This window comes from Saccopteryx leptura, chromosome 3 (assembly GCF_036850995.1).
Source record: "Saccopteryx leptura isolate mSacLep1 chromosome 3, mSacLep1_pri_phased_curated, whole genome shotgun sequence".
Classification (NCBI taxonomy): domain Eukaryota; kingdom Metazoa; phylum Chordata; class Mammalia; order Chiroptera; family Emballonuridae; genus Saccopteryx; species Saccopteryx leptura.
The window spans coordinates 158798184-158813905 of record NC_089505.1 but is presented as its reverse complement, the minus strand read 5'-3'; the positions used below and the strand labels follow the sequence as shown (position 1 = coordinate 158813905).

The window sequence follows — 15722 nt, the reverse complement described above, 5'->3', positions numbered from 1 at the left end:
CTTTTCATAGTGATGTGGATTTCCTAGATCATTTCTTTCTAGGTATAATGATTGGGCTGGCCTACTGCTAATCAGAGTTTCTCCAGAAGAAAACAAATTGTACAGACACACACTCTTGTTTGCAATTTCTAATCCCAAATCTCTGAAAACTAAAAGTAATAATAATAGTAACTTATTTATTGGCAAATCTGACCTGAATTGACATGACATTATTTAGTCTTTATCTGAGCTCTTGTGAATATTTATATCTTTTCCTACAGATATATCGATAGTTTGTTTTTAGGATGCTGCCCCAAAGCCCTGATGGAGATGTTGTACAGGGTGAGGGCAGATGTAGGTTTACAGTTGTGAGTACACAAAACACTGTTTATTCTTTTCTTTTTTTTTTACAGTTTATTCTTGAATTATTATTTAATTATTTAATTATTTTTCATATGGCAACTGTAAACCTACTTTTCCCCTACTCTTTATATAACATATACACTATATTGTTTTAAAATTCTGGAAAATTCATGTATTGTGAAATACATTTGGTTGCAAAGGTTGCATGTGACATGTAATTGTGATTGGTTTTAATACACTGTAATCATAAGCACTGTGTGGTTAAGAATATAAGATTTATAATCTAGTTATGAATGTCAATCTTTAGCTTTTCCTTTTAGATTACCTGTAGTTGTAATACATCAATGAAATATTATGGGGGAGGGGGTAGCAGGAAGGGAGTAAAGAGGGACAAATAAAGGCAATGGAAAATGATTTGACTTTGGCTAATGGGTATACAACATAATCAACAATTCGAATGCTATAGAAATGTTTACCTGAAATCTATGTACTCTTATTGATCAATGTCACCCTTATAAATTTAATTTTCTAAATGAAATTTTTTAAAAGAAATATTAAATTATAATTAATGATTCCAACATCTTAGAAACAAATAATTATTGCTAGTGTGGCCAGCCTAATTCTCATATCATATGTTTTTAAGAAATATTTAACTGGTTCCACACATTATTTACAGAGATTAATGATGAATTTCAAATTAACATGAACCACATAAACAATTTCTTTGCATGTGAGTGCAGTGGCTTTTATGGGGTGTCTTGGGATTCTAAGATCAGATGTTGCTTCCCTGGTCAGCCTTTTGGGTAAGGATTTATGACTCTTTTCCACTTCCTGTTCTCAATTTGGGAGAAGAAATCTTTTTATGTGGATCGCATTGTTTTTATAGTATCATTTCTCATGTAGGATGTATAAATTACTAGCCACATAACATTTTAGTGAGAGTTGTTAATACTAATTTGCTTGTAAAAGTCTAACTTTTAACTATTATTTTTAGGTATTTACTACCAGGAAGTACACAATTCTTCATGAGAACACCAACCTTCAACTTGAAATACGGTTCACCTGGAATGACTCGCTCCAATGTTTTGTTTACATCCCGATATGGCCATTTGTGAAATAGGAGGGAAGATCGCCATGGGTTATGCATAATAGCAATTCATTTTCCCCCTAATTTAAACACACAAAGAAAGTAACCATTAAGTGCTGTTTTATGTATATATAACACATATATGTGTGAAATATAAATACATATGCACTCAAATAATATGTATATTTATTATAATATATAAAAGAAGATTTAGCAGAAAACTTGGATATAAGACTTATACTTTCTGGAAATATAATAAACCATGTTAATATTGTTTACACAAATATGTAAATGTCTAGAACTTGCTAGGTTTATAATTAATGCCTTCCTACTAGAAATGTTATTTTTGCTGCAGAGTATATGAAACAAAATTGATCTTGAAGATCCCATTACAGTGTTAAATTATTTTCTAGATAACATGTTTTTTGACCTGAGAAAACAATAGTATAATACCTTATTCTCTTATGTATATAGTAGCCATATAAAATGAAGAAAAATTAGAATCCTGGTGTGGCTTTGATTATAGGATTAAGTATAAAACGGGTTTATCATTACTATAGCATACTGCAAAGTTCTACAAAAATCCCAACCTGATTCTTCAACATTTTTTCCCCCTCTGTATAGAAATTCAAGTACTTATGATAATGTAAAATTTCAGTAAGGATCTCTCTAGTGAGAGCATATTCTGATCTAAAATGGAAGACAATCCAGTGGCTTAAAAATAAACAAAACATAAACTAGGATTTCTTTTTACTCTTTACTGGGAGTCACTTAAAGGAACAGAAGATGATGGTAATGACAAAATCTTTTCATATGATTTTTGTATCACACCACTCATTTTTATTTGGAAAGTATACCTCCAATTGGTATATATGTTCAAATACAATTTTTCCTGTTCTTCAGAAGTAGAAGATTTGACCTCTCAAACTCATTTTGGTGTTACAGAATAATATGTCATGCTTATTTTATAAGTCTTTCAATGTTGAGATCAAATAATATTGCAGAGTATACTACAGTTTCTCATTGCACCATAGAAAATAATTTAATGTTTTATAAATAGAAGATTCTGATTACTGGATATTATTAGTTATGATGTAACCTTATGAATTTTTTAAAATCAAAATAAGAATATGGAGTTCCTTTTTGTTCAAAGTTATTATGCATAAGTTTCATAGCCACTTACTTCCGTTTCTTGCTTAGAGTTTCAAAACACTGAGTGAGCATTCAGTTTTCCATGAAAATATAAACACTATCATTGACATAGAAATCCTTAGAAATTGTAATATTCACCTTCAGAAGTTTGTTTAAACTTTTCTTCAAAGTTTTATTTTCTCCCAGATGCTAATTGTTTGCAAAATTCATGAATGTTTTACATCCTTTTATTGTCCTAAAAGCTATTTCCAGTAAATCAAGAAATGGCCCAAAGCAGAAGAACTGAGAGAGGCAAACTAGCCTGGTTTGATTCACAAGCCGGATAGTTGACAACCTGAAGTTGTAAGTTAGATGTACTTTGCTTTTAAAGCCATGTTCTGAAACTGTGTTAGACTAAAATAGGTTATCCCCTAAATTATTGCTAGTTATTTGATTGTTTATTACTACCTGACATCCTTATTCCAGCAGATATTTTTTCTTGCTAGATGTCCCAAAGAAGTTGTTATTGTCTTGGTGGAAAAAGAGAGTAAGGATGTCAGGATGAAGGACATTACTGTGTAACTCTGAGTGTTTATGATTCCGTTTTATGAATTCTTAAACATGTGTTGTAGATTTCTTAGAATACATAATTCAAAAATTACCCTATTACAAAATCATTATAAGAATGATCAGCACATAGGCCTTTTCAAGGAGTATTTTAAATAATTTTTTTTTTAATTTACAGTTTGTCCATGAATGAGACACAATTTCAAGTGTCTGATATGTGCTATCAACAGTTTGTTGGCCACTCACTTCATTAGTTTAAATTAAAACAGTTATTTAATTTGCTAGTGTGGGTGCTTTGAAACTTCTGTTTTTAGTTGCACAAGAGTGAAATTTTTATTTAAAAGAAAAAAAGAAAATTGTTCAACACGATGTTCTTTTTCTTCCTAGGAAAGACACACACACATAGAATTTTAAAAACCAAGAGTAAATTTAAATATATGAAACTACCCAACTAATTGATGAATAAATTTCATATCTCTAGTTACTTAAATCTGCCTTTTTTCAGCACTAGAATTTCATTGCCCACATTTACCTATTTATACTGATTGAGTTGATACGATGAAATTGTGAATAAACCATATATACTCATTATTTATATCTACTACCTGGTATGCTGTGGTCAGTGGGGGTGTAGTGCTTATTTTCTAATGAGAAACTAAGAAGAGAATATACAGTAATAAATCGTGGAGGTGTCTAGAGTCTATAGAAATATTTTAGAGGTATAACATATTCCTTAGTTTTTATTATAATTTTTTTGTTAATAGAGTTAAAACATATCAGTGTAAGTGATAGATGTCTCTCTCTGTCCTAGGAGAGAAAAGTAACTTTATCTGAAAAATCTAGTAGCTATCCAATATTACCCAGAGTTTTTATTAGGGAATTTGGTTTCTTATGATGAAAGCATCTTTTTATTTTGTTAAGAAAATATCACTGACCATTCTGTAAATCTAAGATTGGAATGCTTCCCAATATATATTATTGAAATGATTTCCAGAATTGTATAAAAAGCAACCTTTTTATTTTAAATCATCTATGAATACAATTTGGGACACAGATTAGTTTTTATTTTAATAATCCAGCATTGTAGATTAGTTCCCATTTGTAATCTGTTGAAGGAAATATTGTGATTTTTCTTATTATTTTTACTAGCAAGAAGTTTTTATTTTACTATTATTTAGGTACCTTGCATGTAGAAAAATGAAGTTATAACAGAATGAAATATAGAAGTGACCTCTGATTAGAACTTTGTTGAATATCCCTGGTTATCTGTAAGATGCAGGCATCTACACACACTTTTTATATGTCTAAATACACGAAAAGTTTCTACTAATGCCTCTTCCCTAAAACTAAAATAAACCAAACTCAAACAAAGAAACCCTTCTTTACAGCTAGATGACAGTGGACTCTAGATATTGAAAAAAAGATTTTACCCTAATCTTCGTTTTAATTTAGAAATATGATTGTAGCATTCTGTTATCTAACTGGAAATTTCAGATATTTTCATATAAATAAATCCAAATGCTTTTTTCTTTAACCCGTCAAAGCCATTTTGTTTAAAAATTCGCTTTAAATCTAAACATACACATTACTTGACCCTTTCAAAAGTACCCCCAAATTAATTGTTGCATAAATACTATCACTTCTGTTTTCTCTAAAGCACTGATTTATTCTCAAATGTGTATTCTTTAAAAAATAATAGCAGATACCTCAAGAAGAATGACAGAAAATACTTTTCTGTTATGTTCTCTAATAGCGACTTACATTTTGAGTCTTAGTTAACTTGATTATAAGGATTAAACAGTAAAAAGTAACTACAATTAATGTGTTTCTGTGACTTGATAATTATTGAAAATTTGCTTTCCTATTTAAATTGCAAAATTTAAACTTTCAAGAATGAAATTAGTTGTCTAAATATTTTGAGCTAATATTACTTATAAATAAATTTAAAATTTAGAAATATATTAAAGATCAAAATTTTATTCCTTACACTGTATTTTCTTCCTCCCTCTCTGCCTCTCTCTCCTTCCCTTCCCTTCCCTTCCCTTCCCTTCCCTTCCCTTCCCTTCCCTTCCCTTCCCTTCCCTTCCCTTCCCTTCCCTTCCCTTCCCTTCCCCTTTCTCTTTTTTCTCTTTCCCCTTCCCTTCCCTTCCCTCCCTCCCTTCCTCCCTCCCTCCTTCCCTCCCTCCCTCCCTTCCTTCCTTCCTTTATAAACTTTAAATTCTCTGTGAAGTTTTAACCTTTGGACAAAATCAAGAAAAAAGAAATCTTGCCTTGTTTTTTCTTTGGTGACATTAAAGATAATATGTCATTGGATCTATTTCCATTTGCTGAGATTTTTAGGAATCTGGTTGAAGTCTGTGCCTAAAAAACATTATTTGTCTGGATCTTTGTGAATCAAGGCAGATGGCTAAAAATAACAGTCTTGAAACAAAAAGTTGGTATATTAAAACTTATTTAACACTTTGAGATTGCTGCCCCTTCTTTTTTTTGCCTTGTAGTAAATGAATATATAGTTTATTGAAGGAAAACTATTCGGGTAACACATTCTGCATTAGCCAGGTTTGTTATAAAAAAAATTGCTACATAAAGCTTTTATTTTTCCCACTTACTAACTTGAAAACTATTGGTAAAATCATAATTCAATAGACTAATATTTTCTAAATTAGTAAGAAGACTTACCTTACAAAAGTAATCAGATAATGCTGATATTTCTCTTTCAAAGGCTAACAACGACAGTTCTTGGTCTTGAGCTGGTCGGTTCATACAGTAACTACTATACTTGCTACAGCATCGGATATTAATAGATTTGCTGAAGATTCTGGGTTTGAAGATTAACTCGAAAGCAATGCATTTGCTGCCATGAATTATGACTCAAATTATCCTCATGTACTTTACTACCTTTATATGAATGCAAATGTTGTTACAGAATATATGCTTGAAACGTCAACACAATGTGCAATTAGTACGGCATTGTCATGCTTTAGCATGTGATATCTGTATGGTAAAGTTATTTCAGTTACTCAGATATGTTACTATAATAAAAAATGTTTAATATAAGAAACCTACAGTATGTCATCAAATGTTCATTTCTGCTTTACACACACACAGACACACACCTGTCTTTAGTGGTAAAAGATTGGCTCTCGATTAAGCGTTCAGGGTGATGAAATATATTTTCACAGTAATTTTCTTTTGCTGTACAGACAGCAATGATACTATGGGGATAATTTACCTGCTATTAAAGTCAAGTTGAGTAAACAAAATGGTGTCAATTCCTTAGTTAGCCAGAAGGCACACTTTTCTAAAATTTAGAAATGACACTTTTATATCTTTCTAGCATCATTGATTACAACAATATTGTTAACCTGAATAGGATTATGTCAGCATCTCAGCTATAAAGTTCAGTTTGGAGGGAATTTATCATTTTAATTTTGTTAAAAACATCATACAAGAAGCATATCCTAGTCTTGTCACCATTCATACCATTGTTCTTTAAGATGCTTATATACAAAGAAATTATATTTTCCTTTGAAGAAAGAAAGCACTTTGCATAGAAATCCTCTCATGTGCTAGGAACTTGAATACATGTATTTTAAATTTCTGTTACTATTTTTATAAAGTAAAAATATTATATGAAAGCTCAGAGTTAAAATTTCGATTTTTTTTTCAGTGACAGATAAAGGTCAAGCCAGTGTGGGTAGTTTGCTATGTCCCTATTTTATTGAATAATTTGTAAGATTTTGAAATATATAGACACATACATATATAAATTTAACTCAAGTGACAGTAAAATTTTAAATTATAAAATAAATCTTCCCCAAATAATCTCAAATGTTAGAAAACTTTACATAGTGCTTTAAAACAATATTTAGCTCTTTTTTTTGGTAGAAAGTAATAGATCTTTAATTTGGAGAGTGTTATCTCTTAATGATTACTCATGTCTATGTAGAATATGGTGACAACTATACCTGTCTGCATGGTCAGGTAAATTTGGAAAACGTTGGGTATAAAAATTGGAATGTATTTCTCTGCTTCTGGACCTCTGAGAGTCTATAGTATTCTAAGATGCATGGAGTCTCCAGCAAGGAAATACGGTGTGCATCAGCTTCTAAACTCATTTCAGCTTCTATTGACATTCATCTCCCAGGGCTAGTCTTTTATTCAGCAAACTTTAGAAAACACCAAACTAAACCAGTTCATTCTCTAATAATGGAATCAAGGCATTTCTTTAATTATTTGCGTATACACCAGTGGGTGGTCTGAATATTGTCCAAGCCCTTATAAAAAATATTAATGATTTATAGGGCCTACCATGGTAAAAGGCTGTCTCTAATGAAAATCTAACACCACCCATCAGCATATGATAGAAGCTTTGTATATCACACACTATATCTAGAAACACTTGTTGGCCATCTGAAAGTATCATCTCATACAAACAAAAAGGTCTGTTAATTCCCAACAAATTTATTTCAAAGCTGGAATTTATGAAAAGTTTGTTGTATTATTTATGAGAGGCAAACATTTTTTAAAAATTATTTTTAATTTATTAGGGTGACATGGTTCACCGAACCATACAGGTTTCAAGTGTATGACCCAATAGAACATCATCTACACACTGCATCGGCACTCCCTTGCCCCACGCAAGGTCTCCTTCCACGCCCTTTTCCTCCCTTTGCTTTCTTACCCCTGCATCCACCGCCCCCTTTCCCTCTGGCTATTGCCACCCTGTTGTCTGTGTCTATGTGGTGTGTGTTTTTTGGTTCATTCCTTCACCTTTCGTCCAGTCCCATTACCTCCCTCCCCTCTGATAGCTGTCCCTGTGTTCCATGCCTTTGTTTCTATTTTGTCACTTTATTGTGTTTAGATTTTACATATAAGTGAGATCATTTGGTATTTGTCTTTCTCTGACTGACTTATTCCACTTATCATAGTAATCTCCAGGTCTATCTATGCTGTCGCAAAAGGTAAGATTTTCTTAATTTTTGTGTCTGTATAGTAGTTCATGGTATAACTGTACCATAGCATTTTTATCCACTCATCCACTGATGGGCACTTGGGCTGTGTCCAGATCTTGGCTATCGTAAATAATGCTGCAATGAACATGGGTGGGGGTGCAAATTTTCTTTCGAATTAGTGTTTAGAGATTCTTAGGATATATTGCCAGAAGTGGGATCACTGGGTCAAAAGGCAGATCCATTTTTAATTTGAGGAAACTTCATTCAGCTTTCCACAGTGGCAGCATGAGTCTGCATTCCCACCAGCAGTGCACAGGGTTCCCTTTTCCATGTCCTTACTAGCACTTGTTGGATGTTTTGTTGATGAGCACCATTCTGACAGGTATGAGGTGATATCTCATTGTGGTTTTAATTTGCATCTCTTTTATTAGTGATGTAGAGCATGTTTTCATATGCCTATTGGTTATCTGTATGTTCTCTTTTTTTTTTGACAGAGAGTCAGAGAGAGGGACAGATAAGGACAGACAGCAAGAAGGGAGAGAGATGAAAAGCATCAAATCTTTGTTGCAGCTCCTTAGTTGTTCAGTGATTAATTTCTCATATGTGCCTGGACTGGGGGCTACAGTAGAGCAAGTGACTCCTTGCTCAAGCCAGTGACCTTGGGCTTCAAGCCAATGATCATTTGGCTCAAGCCAGTGACCCCTCGCTCAAGCTGGTGAGTCCACACTCATGCCATCAACCTCGAGGTTTCACACCTGGGTCCTTCAAGTCCCAGTTTGACGCTCTATCCACTGTGCCACTGCCTGGTCAGGCTGTATGTTCTCTTTGGAGAAGTGTCTGTTCTGGTCTTTTGCCCATTTTGGGGGAGGTTGTTTGTCTTCCTGGTGTTGAGTTTTATAAATTCTTTATAAATTTTGGTTATTAACCCCTTGTCAGATGTATTGGTGAGTATCTTCTATACAGTGGGTTGTCTTTTCATTTTGTTGGTAGTTTCAGTCAAACTTTCTTTCCATATCTAAGATTTTTTAAAGAAATATGTTAGATAATTTGGGTGTCTTAAGAAGTCTCATCACACTCAGTCTGTTCTGTCCCACATGAAATATTGCCAAATTAATCTTCTTCTTTAAAAAATATACCAAATAGATTACTATTTAGAATATTTAGGGAGTTACTTACTGAATGGCACTATAATGGCCTAAACTAAACTATTCTATATAGTTATCAAAAATACTGACATTTTGGCTTAGAAAGCTGTATCTTTACTGCTGTGTAGAAATGACACCATTCTGATGACTTTATAGTAAGGCAGCCTTCAATAGTTGATTAATAATAGAAACATATGGTGAAAATAAGCTAATTCCATATCATGTACTATGGAATTTATTAGGGTGACAAGGTTCACCGAACCATACAGGTTTCAAGTGTATGACCCAATAGAACATCATCTACACACTGCATCAGCACTCCCTTGCCCCACGCAAGGTCTCATGTACTAAAAACAGGATGTGCAAATGGTCACAAACCCTTTAAGTACTAAATTGATACTGCTGTGTCAGAAACTTTCAAGGATAACAAAACTATGTAGATTTAGACAAGCTCTGTTCCATTATGCTATTGCTAATGTTAAAATAAGATAATTTTTAAAAGGTCAAGAAACATAATAAAATTTATTTTTAAACCTACTGTATGCTGTTAGCAGTAAAAATAATATACTATATATGCATGTTTGTAATATATTTGATTTAGGGGAAAATATGTGACACAGTGTATGTGAAAAATCAGAGTATAGAAACCTTAATACAATCTAAGAAAATACCATTTCAGCATATTACCTCAATTTCATTAAAATGATGAAAATGTGAATTCAGAAAACTACTTAGTCCTTAGGCTAAAAGTAGGTAGATCATCAACACGTAATATCATTTTAGCTGAAATTGGTATTTGTTCAGTAAATGTTCTACATCATAATGTGAAAAGTACAAAGGAAAACTCAAATTTGGGGAAGAAATGATAGGTATTTAAAAAATATATAAACAAATTTAGCTAATTTCATTATATTTTTAACTCTTCCTAAACTAGGCACTAGATGTGTTACCATAAAACATTTGCTACAAATACAGCATAATTAAATTCCTCAGAAATTAGTTTGATTGCATATGTTAGGCTGAGTTATCTCAGTCAATGATTTCCTTTTTTTTTTTTTTTTGCTTTTTAATTTCTTTTCCTGACCATTTCTGAGTTTCTACACTGATTTCATTCAGTTCCACTTTTCTCAGATTGCCTCATTACTCTTACTAAAAATACTAACTGATCATTGCCTATTTTGATTGTTTTAACTAAAACATTGTGTTCTTATCATAAATGTCTAGAAAGAACAAAGGCAGATTCCACTTTTGCATTATTATTTACACTTTTGGACTAATATTTTATTTTTCAGCAATTTGGCTGACCGTTGTAGTGTCCTGTTTCGTTGAGCTGGGGGTAATTAGCATATTACAACTCCTACATTCCATAGCTACTCAGAATCTCTTGTAAATGTATGTCCTCGTTAACCATGAGAAGCCCACTTCTAGACCTGAAATGTTCTAATATTGATCTTGCTTCTTTCTACACACGCTAGAAATTTCCCCAGCAGTTTGTAGATCTGACCTAAGTACTCAATTATTATATGAGAAATAGAGATTTCTCAAAGACTCCATAGTAACATTAACACCTTGCCAAGTAATCTCATGATTTTGGGGAAATAAAGCTCCTTACAAGGATTGTCTCTATTATTTACGTTAGTTTATTACTTTCATCCATTTTACTGTTTACTTTTCTAATGTAATAGAAAATATACTGGAACCGGAAGCACAGGGTGGGGGTTCCAATCCTAGTTCTTCTATGAACTAGTCAGGAGGGACAGGGTGATTGTTTCCTGAAAATAATACCAACTTTGTCTACACTACGTGAGAACTTTATTGTGAGAAAATAAGAATCACCAGTCTCTGTAGTAAAAGTATTATAATTCCCTCATATATAAAAATATTTCACTAGTGATCAGAAAACTCCTTGGTGATTCTAAGTCTGGTGAGTATCATTGGGGTTTGGTTCTTTAAGAATAAAGGTGGTCATCTATTGCAATAAAAACTTTCTGTGTACCTACTAAATTCAGTCTCAAGATCACTAAGTTAAAATGTATTCATACAGCCAGGAGTCTTAGATAAAAATCAAACAAAACCCCTAGATTTTGTTATTCCCAATATAGATAGTGGTTCAGAGACTGGCCCTTGGATGCCAGATGACCTGACTTTCAGTCCCCAGAGCCTCAGGGGAAAGTGACTCTGAGCCTCAGTTTCCTGTAGTGGTGTAATGGAATTAATTGGGATAGCCTGGCAAGTACCTCCCAATAAAAGTTTAATGTTCTTAATTTTATATACACATAATGCCTTTCTCTGCCATCCCCAGAGAAACACAGCTCTGTCAATACATTTTAGGATTGAGCGCTCCCAAAGCCCATATGGTGTTCTGGGGCATGTTCCAAGTTCTTCATCACACATTTTCTGGCCTCATTGTCTATCTCATTCCTCTTGTAACATCAGTTCTAGACAAGGGAACAATGTAGTGGTTGGGATCACAAAAATGTTCTTCTAACCATTGAAACCTTTGAGTAGATGTCAGGACAATTAAACAATCTGTAAGGAACAGTCTTTTAAGTATTTGTTCTTAGAAAATGGCAAGTGTAAACATGCATGTGTCTTTTTCTGAAACAAGAAGGTGTAGAGAAAAATCCTAATTGGAAGTTTTTAACTGGCTATACCTGGTTTTGCTCAGCAGGTTTTAATAGATTAGCACCACAAAAACCACTAGGCCTGCCAAGCACTGCTAAATTGTGTTTGGGGGTACAAAATGGTCATGTTTTAGGTAGGGGGATTCATGAACACTACTATATAATACTAATGCAGACAAGTTGTACAATGGAGTGGCAAGGGGTTTCTGGGAGTACAGCAGAATCAAGAAGGAGTATCCTGTGTAGAAAAACTAGGGAGAGTGTCAAGAGAGTAGTTGAATTGGGTCTTGATATGTGAGCAAAATTTCCACAGCAATAAAGAGGGTTCCAGATACAAGGAATATCGGGCCCAGGGAACAGAGAAACTGCACTGTTCACCGGGTTTGGGGGTTGGTTAGGGACAAATTGCCAAATTCTTAGGTGCCACGCTTAAGAGTTTGGGTTTTACCCTTACACAATGAAATCAATGAACATTTTTAATATCAGGTTGTGAGAAGATGGAGTCTGCATTTTACAGAGTTGGTTGTGTTGGCTTTATTGAAGAGGGAGGAACTGGGGCTGGGAGTGGTTGGTGGCCATAAAGTAGTTAAAACTCTGGGACTGGAGTGTAGGCAGGTTAGGATGAGGGCCTAAATTTAAGTGGGGTTGCAGTTAATTCAGATTCAGGGGGCTGATCTGAGGGAGAATCCTTCAGATTTTTGATCTATTTTGTATCAGGAATGAAGTAGATAATTTGAGATTGTTTAAAATATTTTCATTGTCATGAAAAATTTTTTGTAGTATAAAAAGGGACATTGTTGTTTCTGTCAAGCCTGCTTTCCTTGGCTACGACATAATTTCATGTTGACAAACATGTACTGGGTATTGGCTATGTGTTAACAACTATATTAGATACTTGAGAAACAAATTATTAGTAAAATATCCTCATTTTTCACAAGCTCAATTTCTAGTACAGGAAAATGTCATCTAAACAAATAATTATAACAATGTACAAAGGTTTTATAACAGGGCAGGTATATGTAAGTAATTGTATAAAATGTTCTATTACTATTAGCACGAAACACCTTTAGATAAAATGAGGCTCTATCTCTGAAATGGCCCTTATAAGCATCATGTATAATGGATAATTTGCTTGATAGAAAGCAGAATTGCATGTCTAATATTGAGGACTATAAAGAGGAGCATCAAGTAGACAGAGGCAAAAATAACCCAGCTCAAGATAAATGTTCTCTTTGGAAAGAACTGGATTTTCATTTACCCCAGATGATGAGAGGTGTGTAATATAGTTGCTTAGAGCCTGAACTCACAAGCTACACTGTTGGGGGTTGAATCCCAAGTCCACTTCTTCTAATTGTCTGACCTTGGATAAATTTTTAAATATATTTTTCTCATTTTCCTTATCTGTAAAATGGAGATAACAGTAGTGATAGGGTGGTTATAAAGATTGATTTGTGCATTTTGGAAACCATCAATGAGATGAAGTCTTATTTTCATCCCTTATGATAGAGAAACTTCAAAATCACTGTACTAGAGGTCAGGTTTTTATTTTATTAAATAAAAATTTTTTTGACTTAGTATTGTTTTGAAAACATTTTTATCATGTGGTTTTGCAATAGGTTCTGATTATATGTTGTACTTAAAAATGATTATCATATATCTCATTTTAAAGATTTGTAACATTGAAAATTGCATTCTCATTGATTGTTTTTTGCAGTGTGATAATTCTTCCTGTTACTAATGTGATGATCTTCCTGTCCTGTCAATAATGTTAGAAACAATCTTACACTACCAAAGATCTTTTTATTCTGAGGTTTTATTGATAAAGAGACAGCTCTTGCTGCTTTAAAGATTATATCTCCTATAACATCTTCATTTAAAAAATACTTTTGTTAGTTTTCATTATGAGGAAATACATGGAAAGATTAATTTGAAAGGGTCTTTTCTTGCCCTTGCTGTCTGGTACTGTTTATCAATTGCTCAGCTGTGCTGACACTGTTAGTGACATTGTTGGAGCTATTTAACTGAACTATCACTCAATTAGTCTCCTTCAATTATTTACATGTGATCATTAATTAATTAATATTATTCTTTTCAATAAAATAGTCACCTTGAGATATAACATCTTCAAGTGGGTCCTGAGGGCATAGGCAGAACTGGAATAATGATCAATCAAACCCTCCCTAGATAATCCTCCCCACACAGTGAGCTGTGCCTAATGCAAATGCAAGCTACCAGACCATGCACCACGAGTTCATTTCAGTGCATTTGACCTACATGAGCTGCAGAAGGCTATGATACTTTAGAAGTTAGATTTTCATGTCTTCTATGTGAGGTCCTGCTTTAAGGTTTTAAATACCATAATGGTTTCCTGAGGTTATTTCTCTAAACTTATGGGCAGGTCTTTCAAAGAAAAGGAAGACTCAGAAAAGTCTCTGAGTCTTGGTTTCCAAAGATGAATGTAACCAGTGAACACACCAGGGACTTATGAAATATCCATTTTAAGTCTTTCTCAAACTTTTGTTTATATCTTTTGTGTCTTCTTTCATGCCATTAAGCATCTACTTTATTCAGTCTCATATTTAAAGTACAAAGGGATACATAATGTGTTTTTCATTTTGGTTGAGTGTAATATTCTGATTTTAAAAATTTCCCAAAGGTGCCTGACCAGATGGTGGAGCAGTGAATAGAGTGTTGACCTGTGGCGCTGAGGACCCAGGCTCAAAACCCCAGGTCGCCGACTTGATTGTGGGTTCATCTAGCTTGAGCATGGGCTCACCAGCTTTAGTATGAGGTCACCGGCTTGAGCATGGGATCATAGATATGACTCCTGCAGAGCCCAAGGTCGCTGATTTGAGGAAGGGGTTACTGGATTGGCTGGAACCTCTCTGTCAAGGCATGTATGAGAAGTAATCAATGAATAACTGAAAGTGCTGCAACTGTAATTTGAAGTTCCTCATCTCTCTCTCTTCCTGTGTATCTGTCTGTCTTACTGTCTCTGTTTCACACACACACAAAAATTTCCCACAGATTACTGAGCTCTATTTGACTACTGTAGAGAACTGGTTAAAACTCTGACTGGAGTGCCTCTCTGAAAAGACTCTTGATTTGGTGGAGAGGAAATGAGGGAATGGTAAAAGTGAAGAGTGAGTGAGTGAGTGAATGATTTATTTATTTATTTATTTATTATTGTGACAGAGAGAGAGAGGGACAGATAGGGACAGACACACAGAAAGGGAGAAAGATGACAAGCATCAATTTTTTGTTGCGGCACCTTAGTTATTCATTTATTGCTTTCTCATATGCATCTAGACGGGGGGGGGGGGGGGGCTACAGCCAAGTCAGTGACCCCTTGCTGAAACCAGTGACCTTGAGCTTCAAGCCAGTGACCTTTGGGCTTCAAGCCACCGACCTTTAGGCTCAAGCCAGCAAATATGGGGTCATATCTACCATCTTATGCTCAAGCCAGCGGCCCCGCACTCAAGCCAATGACCTTGGGGTTTTGAAACTTGGTCCTCTGCATCCCAGTCTGATGCTCTATCCACTGCACCACCACCTGGTCAGGCTGGATAGTTTTTATTCTGACTATAAAATTCTGTATGTTTTATTTATAAGTGGATTAAAGAGATGGGAATGATGCTTTTTTGTTTCATGAGAGTACACTAAATTTAGTAGTATCTTTACTTTTCTAAAGTTTAATATGTAATGACTTACCCTAAATATGGTCCTTTATTCAGTATTTATATTTGTTGCAATTAGGAAAATTTGTTAATTATATATCAATTGTCATTGGTCAAAGAAAAAGATCTTATTTTTGAAATGCCCTTTGGCATCTTTAGTGGTACACTAGTAAATGTTTAACAACCAGTTCAGT

The 15722-nt window shown here is 33.9% G+C and overlaps 1 protein-coding gene across 6 annotated transcripts in view; it reads left to right on the top strand.

The window, feature by feature from the left end:
* The window catches only part of TTLL7 (tubulin tyrosine ligase like 7), a 200455-nt gene extending 194291 nt beyond the window's left edge, over nt 1-6164 (top strand). For 5 of the 6 annotated variants that reach the window (XM_066376654.1, XM_066376649.1, XM_066376652.1 and 2 more), the window contains one exon: nt 1337-6164. In XM_066376654.1, the coding sequence (XP_066232751.1) occupies nt 1337-1457 (121 nt within the window). In that variant the 3' untranslated portion in view covers nt 1458-6164. The remainder of the gene's footprint in view (nt 1-1336) is intronic. The other variant, XR_010750278.1, reaches the window with a different exon arrangement.
* Nucleotides 6165-15722: the final 9558 nt, after the last annotated feature.